Here is a 19,523-nt window from a genome sequence, read left to right as displayed (position 1 = left end):
TTCGCAATCACGTCACACTTGAAGTCTGGTTTCTCTCACGTATATAGAGCAAAATCTGATTATATAAACTTCACAAGAACAGAGAATTTTTTGTGCTAAGCAGATTTCAGGTTAAATTAAGAGAAGTAATAAGGGTATTTGAAACCCTTTCGTGTAAGCAGGAATTCTGTGTTAAACAAAGTCTACTCTGACCATAAAAACATAACATTACTTCAGTAGCCAGGCCAAAAGACACTAACTAACCATGAAGCAAAAAGTAAGACCCTTTTTCATAACAACAAATATGACAAAGTGTATCAGCTGCTTTGAATCTGATGCCCAGTCAAAATTAAAAATTTCATAAAAAATACAACAAATATTATAACATCAATTATAATAATAGACCTAACATCAATAACAATAACAGACCTAATATTAAAAGTAAAACCAGCAACAACATCAACAATAATACTGCTTCTTCTCATCTCAACAATACGGTTTTGAGTGATTGTCTTTTTCCTCTAAGAAAATATCCTCACTGATTATAAACTCACAGCACACAAAGATGTCGCACAAATACACCCCTGCAGTGAGCACAGGGATGACCTCTTGACCTCTCAACACCAGCCTGGCTGCCACCAGAGGTCAAAGTTGTTGGGGTCAGCTTTGGGGTCGTTGGGTGGGTAGTTAGCCGGCACCATCATTGTGTAGTAGTGGGACATCCGCGCCTTGAGCTTTTCTACAACCTCTGGGAGTTTGTCGTACAAGTTGTTGTGTTCGTACGGGTCATCTGTAAAATACATACACACAACATATTGAGGTTATTGAGTATCTTACACATTGTTGTGTTCATATATAGGTCATCTATGTAATACACATACACAACACATTGTGGTTAGAGGGCATCTTACAACAAATTGTTGTGTTCATATATAGGTCATCTGTGTAATACATACGTCACGTACAACATATTGTGGTTAGGGGGTATCTTACACGATGTTGTGTTCATATATAGGTCATCTGTGTAATACACACACAACACATAGTGGTTAGAGGGTATCTTACAACAAACTGTTGTGTTCATAAGTATATATATATAGGTCATCTGTGTAATACGTGCGTACAGCATAATATTGTGGTATGGGAGTATCGTACAACAAATTGTTGTGTTCATATATAGGTCATCTGTGTAATACATACACACACACACAAACAACACATATTGTGGTTAGAGTACAACAAGTTGTTGTGTTCATATGTATATACAGGTCATCTGTGTAATACATACACACACAACACATTGTTGTTATTGAGTATCTGACAGGTTGTTGTGTTCCTACCAGTCATCTGTGTAAATAGTGTAATAAACACACACACACACACAAACCCACACACACTCATGCAAATCACCATATGGTTTTAGGGTATCTACAAGTCGTAGTGTTCATATAATTTGGGTAATCTGTGTAATACATACACACACACAACACATTGCGGTAAGAGGGTATCTTACAACAAGTTGTTGTGTTCATACGTTTACAGGTCATCTGTGTAATACACACACACACAACACCTTAGGGTTTTAGGGTATCTACAAGTCGTAGTGTTCATATAACATGGGTCATCTGTGTAATACATACACACACACAACACATTGTGGTTGTGGTTGTAGAGTATCTTGCAAGTTGTTGTGTTTGTATAGGTCATCTGTGTAACAAACACATACAACACCTAATGGTTATAGGGTATCTACAAGTTTTTTTGTTTTTTATAGCAGAGGGTTTTACGGCGCTCGCAACTGCATAAGGTCATATGAGCGCCAAGGGGTGGGTGTCAACAGAGAAGTCTTTACAGGGAATCAGACTTTGACTGCTCACCTCTCTAGCTTCAACAGCACAAGGTCTACTTCGACTATCAAGGCACCCCAAAATAGCAGGTCACAAGGGAGTGACAAACATACAAAAGAAGTAGAGGAAAATGACAATAGTAAGGATCAGGAAAGAAAAAGCAGCAGTTCCCTGTTGTAGATCAGGCACAGTCATGAGGTGACATGAGTCAGCCCATTTACAATTCTACTATGCTTGAACGAGATATGTCCCCTCTTTGGGAAAGGCCTAAAGACACTTCAGTCAGTGGCACTGCCCCGGGGGGTATCTACAAGTTGTTGTCTTCATACGGCTCATTTGTGTAATACATACGCACAACACCTTATGGTTGTGTTCATACAGGTCATATGTGTATCCCTCACCTTTTAGTTTAGTTTTAGTAGAGGTTTTACGGTGCTCCCAACTGCATAAGGTCATATGAGCGCCAGAAGATTAGAGGTGTTACAAGAGAGCAACAAACATAAAAAAGAAGAAGGAGGGGAGATAAGGACGACAGATGTTTCATACGCAAGAAGAAGCAAAAAACACCAGAGCACCCGCCAACCACCGACTCCCTCACCTTTGATGTTGTAGAGGCCCCTGAACTTGGTCCAGTTGGAGTAGGTGTGAGGGTCCATTTGTGAGTCCAGGTCCGAGTAGTCCGAGCTGGGCGGGGGTCCCGGCCAGTCTTCCTCCGGTTTGTACCAGTCGTTGTACAGGCCGGGGTAACCTACGATCAGTTTGAAGTCGCCCACTCTGAAACCAGAGACACACTCAGTCATAATCCAGACAGTAACTTTATAATATATACCCACACACACATTTCCGCGTCACAATGGACTTAACTCACCTATTATCCAAAAACTGACCTGCTCCACACACATTTCTGTGTTTCAACACACTTAAACTCACCCATAATCCAAACACTAACCGTTTCCATATTTCTGCTTTAGATAGTAAGTGTTTTACGGCACTTGCAACACAATAAGGTCATATAAGTGCAAGAAAGTAACAAATACAAAAAAGAAAAAGCAGAGATAAGGACGATAGACGTTTGATAGGAAAGAAGAAGCAAACCACACAAGAGCACCCGTCAACCACCCACACTTATTTCTATGTCCCAACTCAACTCATTCTTAACCCTAACACTAACTAATTTCACACACACACACATTTTTGTGTCACAACCCATTCACAACAATCCAAACACTAACCTATTCACTCACTCACACATGTCTATGTTACAATACACTCACTCATAACCCAAACACTAACCTATTCAACATTGCCCTGATACGGCATGACTCACAATATGACTCTGATACACTTTTTGTTTTTAGTTTTAGTAAGTGTTTTACGGCACTTGCAACACCACAATAAGTAAGGTCATATAAGTGCCGAAGATTAGAGGTGTTACAAGAGAGTAACAAACACAAAATAGACGAAGGAGAGATAAGGACGATAGATGTTTGGACAGGAAAGAAAAAGCAAGCCACACCACAGCACCCACCGACCACACTTTTTGTGACTCATGATATGACCATCATACGGTGCGGTGACTATGATAGATCTACACTTTTTGTGACCCATGTTATGACCTTTATACGGTGTGGTGACTCACACCATAACTCTGATACTTTTTACGACTCGTGATATGACCATTGTATGGCATGACTTTCAATATGACTATTATACACTTTTTATGACTCATGATTTGACCATTATACGGCATGGTGACTCACAATATAACTTTGATACAATTTTTGTGACTCATGATATGACTATTATACGGTGTGGTGACTCATAATATGACTATTATACTACAGCGTGACTCACCTGATGGCTGCGTGTCCCTGGTTGGGAGTGGTGTAGTTGTCCAGGTTATAGACAAACTCGGAGCGTCTGGAGGCGGACAGTGACGTGATGGACTGCCACTGGCTGATCCCGTCTCTGTGCGGGTCTGGGCGACCACAGGCAAGGACATTGAGTTTTAGTTGTAGTGAGCGTTTTACAGTACTTGCAACACAATTAGGTCATATAAGTACTAAAGATTAGAGCAGGCGTTACTAGAAAGTAACAGACACACAAAAAAAAAAAAAAGAAGAAGAGAAAAGAACGATATGTGTTTGATAGGAAATAAGGAGCAAACTACATCAGAACACCTGTCAACCACCCAAGGGAATGTTGGAGCAATTCATTACAGTAGAAATTATAAATATGACCACGGTATGAGACAAAGAAATGGTTGTACGATTTATCACCTGTAAAATGATAAATGTGATACTATTTGGATGTGGCCACTTGCAGAGTAGAAAAGGGATGTGACAAGTAAAATCACCCGGATACTGCTATAGATAATAATACATGTAATAATAAATGACATTTATATAGCACTCTACCCCGATTAAAGTACACAGGCTCTGAGCGTTTTACAATACAGTACAACGTACAACAGTAACATAAAACGTTGTGTTCTGACAAAAAGAAAATAGAAAATTACTCCAAATATACATCTTATTAATTTAAAAACAGAAACGACTTCAGCTGACATTTGAATGAATCAAAAGATTCATTAACAGAGCCACAAACGGCTCATACACACAGAGAGACACACACACACATGTAAACATTCCCAATGAGGCCACACATACACTCAAACTAACATATCTTCGACACCCCCCCCCCCCCCCCCATCCAAAAGATACAACAATCCTCACCAGAGTAATTTATTCCCGCTGCCTCCAGAATCGTGGGGAACCAGTCGACCGCATGCATCAGTCTGAAACACACACAAGATGCAGAACTCTCATATTGTCATCATTATCAACATAAATATCTTTTACAACATCAAAATCATCATCATTATTTACAACACAATTATCAATATATCATCATCATTATCAACACAAATCAATATTGTCTTCATTAATCTATTGATAACATCATTATCAATGTCATCACACTGATTATTATCAGTGTCATGATCATCCTTTCTCTCATGATGTATCTAGATTTAGAACAGTTCACTCGTGATACATTATAACCCTCCCATGGGGTAGATATCTCTCTAATGACATTTCAAATAAATGGCACAGCTTTTCCATTTATCTCTTATATATGGCTAAATATAGAATGGCTTACCAATCATATCTCCCACGATGTATCTAAATACAGAACAGCTCACCTGTCATACCACCCACAATGTTTCCATATATAGAACAGCTTACCCATCATATCTCCCACAATGTTTCTACATATAGAACAGCTTACCCATCATATCTCACTCCAGTCTTCTGTAGAGGTTTCCCGTGCACAAAAGCAGGCACGCGGGTGCCACCCTCCCAGATGGTGATTTTGCCTCCCCTCAGGGGGTAGTTGTTCCCGTGGTACGGTACCCAGCCACCATTCTGTGGAGATGACCATATGAGATATCAACATGGTACCAACAAAAGTAACCAGTGTCATAATATAGTATATACATAGTACAGAACCCACTCACCATTCTGTGGAGATGACCGCACAAGACATGGAAATAAATAAAAGGAAAGGAAACCAGTGTGATGAAAAGTACAAGATAAGATACATCTTTATTGCCCAGATCCTGGCACATTGCTTTGGCGTTTCACCACACACACACATCATTCAGTAGAAATCCCCGCATGAAACATCAATGTTGTTGTTGTTGTTATCAATCCAACAACAGCTGGGCTCTTGCCCTTTTGTCCAAGTCCAAGGCATGAAACATAAATGTATGTGTATGGGTTTAATACTTATTAGGTCATTCAAGAGGAGGGACCTCTGAATTTAACATCTGTCTCCAATAGGATCAAGCCTTAAAAACTCCACAAAACGACCCAAGCTCAAGAACACCCAGCCAGGGATTTGAACCAGGGTCATCCACTCTGTAGCTCAGTATGATACAGCTGAGTTAACAGAGTATTATTATTTACTTATTTAGTAGAGGTTTTACGGCACTCGCAACTGCATAAGGTCATATGAGCGCCAAGGGGAGGATGTCAACAGAGAAGTTCTTACAGGGAATCAGACTTAGATCTACTCTGCTCACCTCTCTAGCTTCAACAGCACAAACTCTGTTTCGACTTTCAAGGCTCCCAGAAATAGCAATTCACAAGAGTGTGACAAACATGCAAAAGAAGTAGAGGAAAAATGACGATAGTAAGGATAAGGAAAGAAAAAGCAGCAGTTCCCTGTTGTAGATCAGGCACAGTTAAGAGCGTGACATTGATGAATCAGCCCATTTACAATTCTACTGTGCATGAACGAGAAATGTCCCCCCTTTGGGAATGGCTAAAAGACACTTCAGTCAGTGCCACCGCCCCGGTGGGGGGTGGGGGGGGGGGGGGGTGGAGAGTTAACAGAGTGCCCTGAAACAACAATACAACCATAAATAACCAGTTACAAATGGTATGATACCCAGCCACTGCTCTGTACAGATGACTGCACAAGATAAGACAATCTGTCTCCCCCCCCCCCCTCCAATTTCTCTCAACCCAATATGGTCATTTAGTTGTTTTTAGTCTAAGTCAGATTTTCAAGGCACTTGCAACACCAATACATCATATAATGCCAAAGATTAGAGGTGTTACTAGAAAGAATAATGTAAAGAAAAGAAGGAAGAGAGAGAAGGACGGCAGATGTTTGATAGGAAAGAAGGGGTAAATCACACCAGAGCTCCCACCAACCACCAACTCAAAACAATGACTCACATCGGCGGTGAAGAAGAAGATGGTGTCATCAAACATGTCCCTGTCTTTGAGCACCTTGACCAATCACTGCCCACCCAATAACTTACACACCAATGACAGTCTCTAGCCACCTCATCAATTAGTCATACACCACAGAAAACCTCCAGCTTGCCCCCCCCCCCTCCCTCAACAGAAACAGAAAAAAACAACAAAACAACCCCAAACAAATAAATAAATGTGAAGCGTGCTGACAAAATGAGTTACTTCTCCAATTCGAGCCCTTTGGAAATAGACACATCCTTCTTATTGGTGAAGTTTTTACAACTTATAAGAATGAAATAATAAAGGGCATGTTATCCTTTAAGAATATGGCATCTACAGAAAATCTATAAATTTGACCCTAGTATTGATTTTTGGCCAATCTCCATATGTGGATTGCGAGGAGTAACTCATTTTGTCGAACGTCTCACAAATAAATAAATAAATAAATGAATGAAAGAATAAATGAATGAAAGAATAAATGAATGAATGAATGAATAAATGACTCACATCGGCGGTGAAGAAGAAAATGGTGTCATCAAACATATCCCTGTCTTTGAGCACCTTGACCAGTCGGCCCACCACATCGTCCGCGGCCGTCACCATGCCTGTCCGTGAGAAAGGGAAATGATTCATTGGGTGGGTGGGGGAGGGCGCAAAGTATGACGCTAAACTATTGCATATTTAGGGATTAGGATTAGTGAAGAATAAAGCAAAGACTATGAAGAGAACAAAATATATAGGCATAGGAGAAAAAACATCGTGAGAGATATGACGGGTGAGTTTGTTCATGAGTTTTCTCTGCTGTATAGATAGGGGCCTACATCATGACAGATATGAAAAGTGAGCTTTTCTATATTTAGATACACTGTGCAATCTATGGCAGGTGAGTTATTCTATACTTAGATACACAGTAAGAGATATAGAAAATAAGCATTTCAATATTTAGATACATCATGAGAGATACGACAGGTGAGTTATTCTATATAAATTTAGATACATCCTGAGACCCATGGTAGGTGAGTTGTTTTATACTGGGATACATTGTAAGAGAAAGACCTATATCGAAGATGAGCTGTTCTATATTTAGATACAGCGTAAAAGACATGATAAGTGAGCTATTTTATATTTAGATACTCTACGACTACGAGACCTATGGTAGATGAGTTGTTCTATACTACTAGGATACATTGTGATGGTTAGAGATATTATGGAAGATGAGCTGTTCTATATTTAGATACACTGTGAGTATATATGACGGGTGAGCTGTTCTATATGCAGACACACAGTGAGAGATATGACGGGTAAGCTATTCTATATTTACATACATCGTGAGAGATATATATGACAGGTGAGTCCAGAGATGAAAATGCAGACTTCTTTCTTTAGTTTGTGATACTAAATGTCTCTGCACTTAACCTTGTTCCATATTCTGATGAAATGATCATGATAGAATCTACTTTGTCCTTCAACTCTTTAGCTTTTAGCTTTAATAAAAGTTTTACAGCACTTGCTACACAAATAGGTCACATAAGTGCTGAAGAATAGAAGTGTGGCAAGAGAGAGTATCATACGAAGAAAAGAAGGAGGAGAGATAAGAACGATGGATATTCGATAAGAAAGAAGGAACAAACTATACCAGAGCGCCTGCCAACCACCCACCCTCAATACGGTACCAAGTCTGCCAGAACTTCTAAGTTTGTGCAGGAAGGGGCATAAAAAAAAAAAAAACTGTTCTTAAAAACAGCAGGAAACTGACAGAGAGGAAGGCCAGACAAGATTTGTGTTACCTGAAAATATCCGTCTTCCATCGTTGGTGATGTTTGGGTACATGTTGTAGTAATGTAAGGGAACCTGCAGGGAGACAAAGACAAACTGTCTCAACATTGGGGAGGGATTTCAGTTTTTAGTTTTAGTTAGAGATCTATGGCACTTACAACACAAATCGTACTTATAAATGCAAAAGCATAAATAGAGGTGTTACTACAGAGTAATATACTACAAAGAAAAGAAGGAGAAGAGATAAGGACTATAGATGAAGTTGGATAGGAAAGAAATAGCAAACCACACAAGGGCACCAGCAAAGCACCCACACGATTTTTTTTTTGGTTTTTTTTTTGGGGGGGGGACAATGGAATGTCCTGCTATATCCACACACACACACACACACATACACACACACACACAATACCGCTACGTACCTCCAGTGGTTCATGCACTGACTGTATGGGAAAGTACAAGAAGAGGGGTGCAGTCGGATCATGTTGTCTCACCACATTCTCCACAGCATCGCCGTACTGGTACTGTCAGAGAGAGAACAAATAAAGATAGACGGAAAATTCCCCAGCCCCCTACACCCAAAATCCAGTCTGGATTGTAGGCCTACCAAGTTCAAAAACACAAAAATAAATACTGGTGATTTTGGTTTTTTAAGAGAATGGTTCGTACACACCCATTTGAAAACTTCAAGCTTAAAAACAAACAAGAAAAACTATTTTTAAAAAAGAAGAAAAAAAGGAAAGCAAACAAAATAAAAAAATAAAAAATTCCAAGCAATCCAATCAGCAGCTTCATTAAGTCTAGACATTTGCCAACATCTTGCGGGGACTTACCTGACCCTGTGGTTTTATGCACCCCGCATAATTTAGCAAATTTTTGGGCATAATTTCTGATTATTTTCCTTCATCATTCTATGTTAAAATTAACAGAATCGCATAATTTCACATTTTTGGGCTCAGTTTGCATAATTTCAGAATTTTTCTAGCATAAAACGATGGGGACAGACTTACAGCAGAATAGTTCCCTACAGCATCCCAGTTGATCTTTTCGTTGATGTGGAAATCAAAGCCTTGTGCTGGAAACAAAGTGGTAAAAAGAAACCCTCTTTAGTCAATAGAAAAGAGAAAGATCATGAACATTAGTAGGCCTACAATCATGATTGGCGAAATAAAATAAAAATGCACACTAACACAATCATGTTTGTACTCATAGAGAAAGGTGTGCACTAAAACAATCATGATTGTAGAGACAGAAAGAAAGATAGATCGACACAATCATGATTATAAAAACAGGAAGAAAGGTAGATCAACACAATCATGATTGTAGAAATAAAAAGAAAGATAGATCAACACAAATATGATGGTAGAAATAGACAGATGTAGTATGTTAACACATTCATGACTGAAGAAATAGACTGATAAGATAACATTATATTCATGATTATAATAGAATCAGAGAAGATAGGCCTACATACAACACAATCATGATTGCAGAAATAGAAAGGTAAATTAGAACAATCATGTTTGTAGAAATAAAAAGAAGATCAACATCATAACTAACTGTAAAAATAGACGGGCACATCAACACAGCCATCATTGCAAAAACAAAAAAATAGAATAATAGTTATTCTTTCACAAAGATCAAGATTGTACAGAAAAGAGAAGAGACAAAGACTACCAATACCAGAGTACTCTATTTCCGTCTACTCACAAGGAAAGGAAGAACATCTCTCAAACACAGAACATATCATTTGCAAGAGCATATCTCACACAAAGTACAAAAAAACTGCATGCAACCAGTTTCCTCCATATTACAAAAGTAAAGTATATATTATATATATAAATTAGAGGGATTATATATATAAATTAGAGGGCATGGGGCCTCGGAAAAAGGGATGGAAGAGTGGATTTTTAAATTGACCAACCTCGACAATTAAAAAAAAGAGAAAGATTTTTGCTCTACTCTAAACAACAAAAAGCTTACCAAAGAATTTCCCATAACAACAGACGACATGGATTCCATTATAAGATATTCGGTACAAAATTTTCTGGGCACAAGTAGGCCTACCAGACTCACCCTGAACTTTGATGTAGTAATCTTCAGCACTGTTGTAGTAGCCGTAGTATGTGTCGAAACCTCGGTAGGTGGGCGTGCATTCCCAGCGACAGAACCCAAGATGCCATCTGGTGGGGGAGACCACGACAAAAATAACGTCAGACTCATTAATCAGTTTAATCAGACTTTCGATTTATCAGCAAGATTTTTCAGGAAGAAAGGAAAACAAATTTTTACCTCACTTCAACGTTTTGCGTTTTAGCATTTTTGGATTGCATAAATGCTCATTCTATTATTATCACTAAAAGATTTGTGATCTTCAAGCAGTGGTGGTGGAGAATCCTCGTCTGAGGTGACTAGAGAAAAAAATGAAACTCGAAAACCTCTGGACAAATGATTAAGTCACTTAAGTTAGAGAACTACAAGAATGATAACCTACTTTCCCACTATGTGTGTGGCGTAGCCGTTCTTCTTGAGGACTTGGGGCAAGAACGTCTTGTCCAGGGGAGCACACACAGGGGCTTCGTTGTTGATCACCATATGCTGCCACAGTAGAAGTGTGGGGGGGGGAGGATAAGGTGGAGAAAACTTAGGATTCAGAAGAGTAAAAATCAGGCGAAGAAAACAAGAGAAAGAGGAAACAAAAACACAGAGGATAATGAGGATTTGTAGAAAAAAAAACAGAGGATAAGGAGGAGAAAACCTAAAAGATTTTGAGGAAAAACCCCCCCACATGACTAGGAGTAAAAAACAAAAGATTTGGGGCCCCCAAAAAAACCCATAGACTATTAAGAGTAAAAAGACCCCCCCATTGATTGATTGATTGAGTAGATGTTTTACGGCACTATCGACACAATTTTGTTCATTTAAGCGCCAATAAAGACCCCCCCCCAAAAAATGGGGGAAAAAAGAGGGTTTCGAGGAAAAAAACATTAAAATTTGGAACAAAAAACATGAAGGATTTGTGGCAACAGAAAAAACCCCAACAGACTTGAAGGAAAAAAACATTGAGGATTGGAAAGAAAAAATAAAAGGAACAGCTAGAGACCCAGATCGCTCAGACAGCAGAAAATCAAGGCAGAATATGCTAATTCCATTTTGAACGTTGAGCGCAAATAAATTCTGATTGTTCAAATATTATTGCCAAGAACCAGAAATCAAACAATGCACTTTGGCATGAAAGACAAACATTTCCCCTTTTGTCAAACGAACACCCCTCCCCCCTACCATCCCATCCCAAGAAGATGAGAGTGGTTAAACTAATTTACAAAGAACCTAGAACACAACTTACTTGAAGAATTTAACACAACATACCTGCAACCCCAGCCTGAATGGATAGTAGCTGGTCATAAATGCACTCCGTGACCTATAACAGTGAGTAGAGAAAAACTGTGTTATAGGACATGGCAATGAATGACTACCACTTTAATAATAAGATCCTCTTGTACTTAACAACATAATGTACATGATATTGTCAGCCAAGTGCTCAGATGTAGATCTACTTTGCCATATATATTCTGAACTTTCTAATTTCTTGCAGTTTCTTAATCTGTGATAAAAGTTACAGGCGCTCAAAAAAATATTTGGTTAAAATTCAAATTCCAAATGTTTAAAAACACAAGAAAAGACACATTAATGTACCGTAGACGTAGTTGTGAAAAGAATAAAACAGTTTTTTCCCCTCTCCTGTAAAATTTTGCCTTCTGGGCATAGTACATTTGAACAGTTTGCAGACAAGATATATGTTGCAGGCACTTACGGTGAGCAGAGGGGCTGCACGTAGGCATGGTTGAGGATGACGCCATCATGAGCCAGGCTGTCGATGTTTGGGGATATGATGTCCGGGTTGTTGAAGCCCACGTCATTCCAGCCTGGGAGAGATAAAAATGCTTTAAAATCTTTAAAATCAACCCATCAAAATGACCACAGATAATGATTTTAAAGACAAAACAACAGAAATTGACCCCCCCCCCCCCCCCCAAAACAAAAAAAAAAAAAGAGGAAGAGAAAAAAAAAAAAAAAAAAAAAAAATTAAAAAAAAAAAAAAAAAAAACACCCCCCCCCCCCCCCCCAACAGAACAGAATAATGCAAGGAGGGAGTGAAAATATCAGTGACAAATAATCTAGACTAGAGAAGGAACTTTGTAGGTAAATTTAAATTTACATCTAGATGCAAGAATTTAGATATTGCGGGACAAACTATTTAACCAGCTAGGCTGACAGTCTCGTGCCAACAACAAATATAATCAGCTATCCACAGTGATTGTCATTTTGTGCATGTGTTCTTTTGTCAGTCAAATTTGGTACATGTGTATTTGACATTGAATGGACGGTGTGCATGAAAGGTGTCATTGTGAATGATTCTGTCAGCTGTTAAAATGTTATCTTATAATCGTGAACCACCTAGAGTGACCAGAAATTGGATGCTGCAGACGTGATCTTCATTATTATATCTACTAACTGAAAACCACTTCACAACTGACCCATCCAGCAGAGCATGTGCAACGCTTGCCAAATAAACACCTGTCAGTCGTGTTAGGGGTGGAGAGCCATATAGTTTTCGGGGGCGAAGAGGGGAGGGCTATACGGGTTACCACTAAAAGAGCTTTCTCAGGCTCAAAAAAGTGGTGTGCACAGTCCATGTCAGGAGAAACTTTGATGCATTTCTCAGAGATAAGGTGGGGATGCTTCAAAGGCATCGACCAGAGCTCAGGAATCAGGTTTTTGGACCAGGTGACGTGGTGGCCAGGCAGACAGATCCTTCCGTCCTAGTATGTCCTACAATTGCTCAGCAGTCAGCAGGACAACGCCCAGAGCATAGTTGAGGCGAAGTTCCGTGAGCTGCAGAGGTCAGTTGGCCTTGGACACTACCAGACTGCTACGTGACTACCAGAGGTTTCTCATGGCTTCCAAGGTTTTCTTTAAGAAAACGCAGAACCAGCGCGATGCCCTTTTCAGGCATTTCATGGTGAAAGCAAAATTAAAATTAGAGGCCCTCACTGCTCCAGTACGTCCACCAGTGGAAACACCAAATGAGACAGCCAGCCCATCGGGGCAAAAAACCTGGTGAATGGCGAAGACTGATGGCTGATCGAACAACTTGAACTTAGAAACATGTTTGGTGGCCAATAGAAACATGTTTGGCGGAATATCGAAACGTGTTGCGGTGAACATGCGCAAATAAACACACAAGAGATTTATGTCACAAGTGTCTTTTCGTGTTTTAGAACATGTCATTTCAAGTCTTATTCTTATGTGTCTTATCGTGGAAAAGAGTGACCCTATTACAGTACTTTTTTTTATTATGATTAAAACACAAAAAGACAGAGATTCTGTAATAAAACGTAATGTAAAGGATCGACCACTAGGTAGGTAAGTTTAATGGTTAAGACTACGGTGGGACAGGGGTTGGGGTAGGGGCACGGGTAAGGTAAGGGTTAGGGTCAGAGGGTTTCCACCTTTATTGTGCTTTTGGGGTGGTCTCTCGTTGCGAAAGTCAGCTCCTGCATTCACACAGAAGCTAACAAATTACGAGTGAATATATATAGATTCTAGATCTAGATCTAGATCTAGAATCTAGATCTATTATATCATGCATTTTCTTCTTTTTCAAACAAATTTATACCTAGATCATCGACAACCATGAAAACAACGTGTGGTGGTTTGCCGTTTACTTCAGTCAGAAGAATGAGAAAAGGGAAAATAACAAACAACCACGACATTGTGTGTTTCTTTCCTGCCTCCCGCCGTCAGCAAAGTTAGACTTGAAGCCTGTGGGTGGCCTGCTGTTGTTGTCAATTGAGCGGGCGTAACATTTGCATGTCATGTGACTTCCCGTACGCCTTATCACGTGATCAAAGAGTCGTCTATAGCGACGAAAGCCTTCGATCTTTTCTTTTTTAGAGAACGCACGTAATATGTAATAACCTGAGATTTGAGAGATGGGGTTAGTGATGTTATTTGAAAAATAACCAAGGGAAGCAAGTGTTATAATGAAAAGTTGACTTTTTCTTTGATCGAGTAATGTTTCTTTGTCCTTTTGGAGGGTGAATTTCCTGATTACTATCAACAAACATCGGGAAACTCTGGTCATGTCTGGTGTCAGAATCCTTAATTATTCTTCAAAGAGCCCTTAATGAATTTTATTGACTACACCTACACGACAAGCTGTCTTGACACATAAAATAAACATAAGGTATCGTAATATTATTTGCATAACGTTATTTATATGGAGGGTGGTATTCCATAGACCACTTTCCAATAGGACACCCATTCGGCGTCTCATATTCCGCTTGAAACTTATGACGAATCGTTTTTCGTTCTCCTGTTTCCTTCACTTTGTGTTGAATGCCTAGGCCTACCTTTGATAACCCATTTCATTCATCCAAATTATATTATGTAGCTTAAAAATTAATCAGAGGGTGTGGGTTGGAAAATCCTCTCCTCCCCTCCCCCAAATCGGCCAAACCATACACTATTACGTGAGTTCTCTAAAAGTAAAAGACGGCTTTCGTCGCTATAGACGACGACTATTTGATCACGTGATAAGGCGTACGGAACGGAAAGTCACATGACATGTAAATGTTACACCCGCTTAACTAATCAAGAGAGTCTTCTTACAGTTATCTTTCTCTCTCTGAACTTAATCAACTAACTGTTGACTACAGGTCTAACTTTGCTTGGCGGCGGGAAGGAGGAAAGAAACACGCAATGTCGTGGTTGTTTGTTATTTTCCCTTTTCTCATTCTTCTGACTGAAACAAACAGCAAACCACCACACATTGTTTTCATGGTTGTCGATGATCTTGGTAAAAATTTGTTTGAAAAAGAAGAGAATAATCTTAATCATCACACTTTTTTTGGTTAGCTTAGTATCTAGTCTTCTCTCGGTCTTTAATTAAATTGATCATACTAAAGTCATAATATTGGTATTATTAGGCGTATAGCCTATTGCCTGCCAACAATGACTGTAACCTACAGTCGGTGAAAACCCGGTATACATCCAAGAACCCCCAATTTTGCCTATTTAAAATGTTTTCTCTATAGTCTATAGGCCTATGTTTTGTATGCCGAAGAACCTGCTGAAATACAGAATTATACTTAACAACTTGTTTGAGTTTAGAGAGGTCAGAAAACTTTCCTGCGTTTCTTCACATGATTTATGTGGGTAAAAAGGGAGAGACTTTCGCATGGACTAGTAACCTATAGTGTGGTCAAAAATTTGTGGCGAAACTTATCCTCAAATATCTCATTAACGGATGAATCACTGTCTCTCGTACTTTGCACAGCAGTTTGTACATTATCAATTTGTCTTAACTTAATCATATTTTTCCGCAACAATTTAGGCTATATTTAAACATTTTTCTTCATAAATTTATATAAAATACTATAAATCTCCATAATGCGGAAAATGGGATTGTTCACAGGACTTCTCGCTTCTCACACACATTTTGCACCTGCATATGGCCTATGTCACAGCTCACCAATGACTCCTTTTAGTGGCAAAACTTGTTGTACAAGAAATAAGTTTTCTCTAGTGAACACATTTTTGCACTAAAAGTGATAATTCCATTCGTTCAATAAGGTTAATGTCGCGATTAGAAAAAAAAGACGGATTACTTTTAAAAGTGATATATTATATTGCCGAAGCTGTAAAATTTTAAAAATAGGCCCATATAGAAACTATCGGCTGGTGTTTTTTATGAGTATTTACTAAGGAATTTTCTAGAATACAGTAGGCGTTTGAAAAAAAATATTCATCAATACAGACTAATTGATTTAAGTCATTGTGCTAAAGTTGGAGAATCTATGTTCAATAGTTGAACTATTAGTTAAGGAGATATTTGACAAAAAGTTGCGCCACAATTCTTTGACCGCACTATAGTGGTCAAGGAAATGTTCACACTACATGCACACTTATACAGAATGTTTCTTTGACAGGCACCAGCATAACTCTGCTTGATGGGTCAGTTGTGAAATGATTTCCAGTCTTATAATCAAGATCACTTCTGCAGCGCCCACTTCCTGGTGGCTTCAGGTGCTTCACAAGAAACTCTAAGATTTTAACAGCTAATTACACACTGGCATGATGTATTTATGCATATTCCAGCCCAATTCATTGTGCAACAACTCTTTCAATTAAAATATCTGTACAGGCCCATAATATACCAAATTTCAATAAGAGAACACACATATATATATATATATATATATATATATATATATATATATATATATATATATATATATTATTATATTATATATATAATATATATAATAACGCAAAATGAATGAGAGTCAATGTGGATGCTGATCACACTTGGGGTAGCCTATATATTTTTGTGTTACGCGTATTACTGTTCGGTTTCTATTGTTCGATCTTAAGAATTACTATCTCTTGTGCTTTTTATAAATGAGTAGATTAAACATTTAAAAAACGCGTTTATCTTTTTCAGGCTGGAATGACGTTGGCTTCAACAACCCGGACATCATATCCCCAAACATCGACAGCCTGGCCCATGATGGCGTCATCCTCAACCACGCCTATGTGCAGCCCCTCTGCTCACCGTAAGTGTAGCGTATTATGTTGTCGGAGAGCTGTTTAAATGTGCTAGCCTATGCCCAGGAGGCAAAATTTTTCAGGAGAGAGAAAAAACCTTTAATTTTTCTAGCTATAGCATTTACATTATATGCCCCTTTTCTTGTTTTTTTTCAAAATTAACAATTTGAATTTCGACAAAATATTTTTGAGCACATGCAATTAACCTGTACACTACAGTAGTAGATTTAGAAACTGCAATTAAAGAAAAATCTAAAGATTTTGGGCTATCTGAACTGGACAGCTGGCCAACGATATATATATTTTACGTATAATAAATGTAAAAATGTTGGAATGTACAAAAGGATGCTATTGTAAAAGTGGTAGTCATTTATTGTATTTCATATGTATCATAGTGTAAAACTTCCACCAAAGACTTAAAAATGGATGGTTCGCTTTGTGAAATTAAAAACTACTTGGAAGTCTAAGATCATTTCATTGAAGACGAAATAAAAAATATATAATTGCAATATTTTCAAATTTTGGCTGTATTGACGTATGGTTCAGAATGAAAAACAGACAAAACAATTCAAAGAAAATTAAAAAGCTTCCAAACAAAATGTCTACGAAGAATTTTACTAATAAAATAGAATGAATTTATTTCAAATAATGAAGTGTTGAAAAGAGCTGGAATTGAAGATATCAACACAACAATAAAAAAGAGAAGATGGAGATATCTTGGACATGTTCTGAGAATGCCAAAGACGAGATTGCCTTATCAGACGTGGCATTGGAAACCAAATGGAAAGAGGAAGTGGGGAAGACCAACAAGAAACTATAGAGGCACAATAAGAGATGAGGCAATTACCCTGGGCCTAGATGTGCCGAAATTGGAGAAAGTATCTCGGGACAGACTAGCGTGGCGTCAACTGCTCTCCACCTTATGTACCTGACAGTATAGGAAGAGAGTAAGTCAGTATAATGTATAAAAGTTGGAATGTGCAAAATGATCCTATTGTAAAAGTGGTTGTCATATTGTATTTTATACATAATTATGTACAAATGTTGGAAGGTACAAAGGATTTTATTAGAATAGTGATAGTCATTTATTGCCATGTCCTTTAATACACAGTTTTTCTCTACTCACTGTTATAGGTCACGGAGTGCATTTATGACCAGCTATTATCCATTCAGGCTGGGGTTGCAGGTATGTTGTGCTAGATTTTTCTAGTAATTTGTGTTCTAGATTCTTCAAGTAAGTTACTTGTGCTAGTTTCTTCATGAATCTGATAGCCGCTGTCATCTTCTTGAGAAGTGTGGGTGGAGGGGGGGAGTGGATGTTCCTTTGACGAGAGGGGAGATGTTTGCCTCTCATGTCGAAGAACAGTTTTCGATTCCAGGTTTTTAGCAATAGTGTTTTGAGCAATTTGAATTAATGTGCTGTTCTACATATTTATTATGGTTTACAGAGTGTATGCTGTGCCTCTAAATCTAAGATGTTTATCACAATTGTCTTTTTCAAAATTATAATTATTATCGTTTCTTGATTTTCTGAAGTCTGAGCTATCTAAATCTCTAGTCCCTTTATGTTCCCCCAAAATCCTCTGTGTTTTTTTTTCCATTACCCCCTCAAAATACTCTATGTGATTTCTCCTCCAAATCCTCTGTTTTTTTCTTCAAATCTCCATCTTTTCCTCTCCCCAGCTTTTATGTTTCTCCTCCTTTTCTCTGTTTTCTCCTCCTAATCCTCTACCTCTTCCCCTTCTATCATGGCAGCATATGGTGATCAACAACGCAGCCGCTGTGTGTGCTCCCATGGACAAGACGTTCTTGCCCCAAGTCCTCAAGAAGAACGGCTACGCCACACACATAGTGGGAAAGTAGGTTATTATTTTGTAGCTCTCTAAGTTACACATTTAGTGGGAATTTTTCAAGTTCTATTTTCTCCTTAATCACCTGAGATGAGGATTTTCGACATCCGCGGGAAGAAAACAAATTTTTTAGTGGGAATAGAATTAGAATTTATGCAATCCAAATGCTAAAATGCAAGACGTTGAAGTGAAGTAAAAAATTGTTTTCCTGAAAAATCCTGCTGATAAATCGAAAGTCTGATTAAACTGATTCATGAGTCTGACATTGTTGTATCGTGGTCTCCCCCATCAGATGGCACCTTGGGTTCTGTCGCTGGGAGTGCACGCCCACCTACCGAGGTTTTGACACGTACTACGGCTACTACAACAGTGGAGAGGATTACTACATCAAAGTTCAGGGTGAGTCGGCCACTTATGATCCGAAAACTGTCTTTAAAAAACCCAATAGTTTTGTAGTGTCTTATAATGGAATCCGTTTAACATTTTATGGGACATTCTTTGGGAAGTTTTTTGTTGTTGAGTGTGTATTGTTAAAGTTGTTGATTTATTTTTCGCTATGGGGTGAGTGGGGTAAATTCAAATTCACTTACATCCTTGTCCCACACGATACTCTTTTAAAATGGAGGGAAATTCTTGAACTGGTTGCAGTTTTGTATTTTATATTGTATTGTACAAGATATGTTTTATATATA

The 19,523-nt window shown here is 38.5% G+C and overlaps 2 protein-coding genes across 2 annotated transcripts in view; one reads left to right on the top strand and one right to left on the bottom strand.

Moving 5' to 3' along the window:
• On the bottom strand, positions 1–14,225 carry LOC101851134 (arylsulfatase B). The gene is made up of 14 exons (XM_005103105.3): positions 14,049–14,225; positions 12,183–12,294; positions 11,738–11,789; positions 10,863–10,966; positions 10,445–10,551; positions 9,379–9,443; positions 8,791–8,892; positions 8,380–8,443; positions 7,100–7,197; positions 5,115–5,251; positions 4,562–4,623; positions 3,681–3,804; positions 2,425–2,600; positions 1–769 (listed from the first exon to the last, which is right to left on the bottom strand). The coding sequence occupies exons 1-14, from the start codon at positions 14,143–14,145 to the stop codon at positions 597–599; spliced, it is 1,473 nt and encodes a 490-aa protein (XP_005103162.1). The 5' UTR covers positions 14,146–14,225; the 3' UTR covers positions 1–596.
• Positions 14,226–14,367: 142 nt separating this feature from the next.
• LOC101852941 (arylsulfatase B) overlaps positions 14,368–19,523 on the top strand; it is a 12,965-nt gene continuing 7,809 nt past the window's right edge. The window contains exons 1-5 of the mRNA XM_013085223.1: positions 14,368–15,230; positions 16,878–16,989; positions 18,116–18,167; positions 18,737–18,840; positions 19,124–19,259. Coding sequence (XP_012940677.1) covers positions 15,134–15,230; positions 16,878–16,989; positions 18,116–18,167; positions 18,737–18,840; positions 19,124–19,259 — 501 coding nt within the window. The 5' untranslated portion in view covers positions 14,368–15,133. The remainder of the gene's footprint in view (positions 15,231–16,877; positions 16,990–18,115; positions 18,168–18,736; positions 18,841–19,123; positions 19,260–19,523) is intronic.

Source organism: Aplysia californica, unplaced genomic scaffold (assembly GCF_000002075.1).
Source record: "Aplysia californica isolate F4 #8 unplaced genomic scaffold, AplCal3.0 scaffold00358, whole genome shotgun sequence".
Lineage (NCBI taxonomy): Eukaryota > Metazoa > Mollusca > Gastropoda > Aplysiida > Aplysiidae > Aplysia > Aplysia californica.
This window is presented reverse-complemented; position numbering and strand designations above follow the sequence as displayed.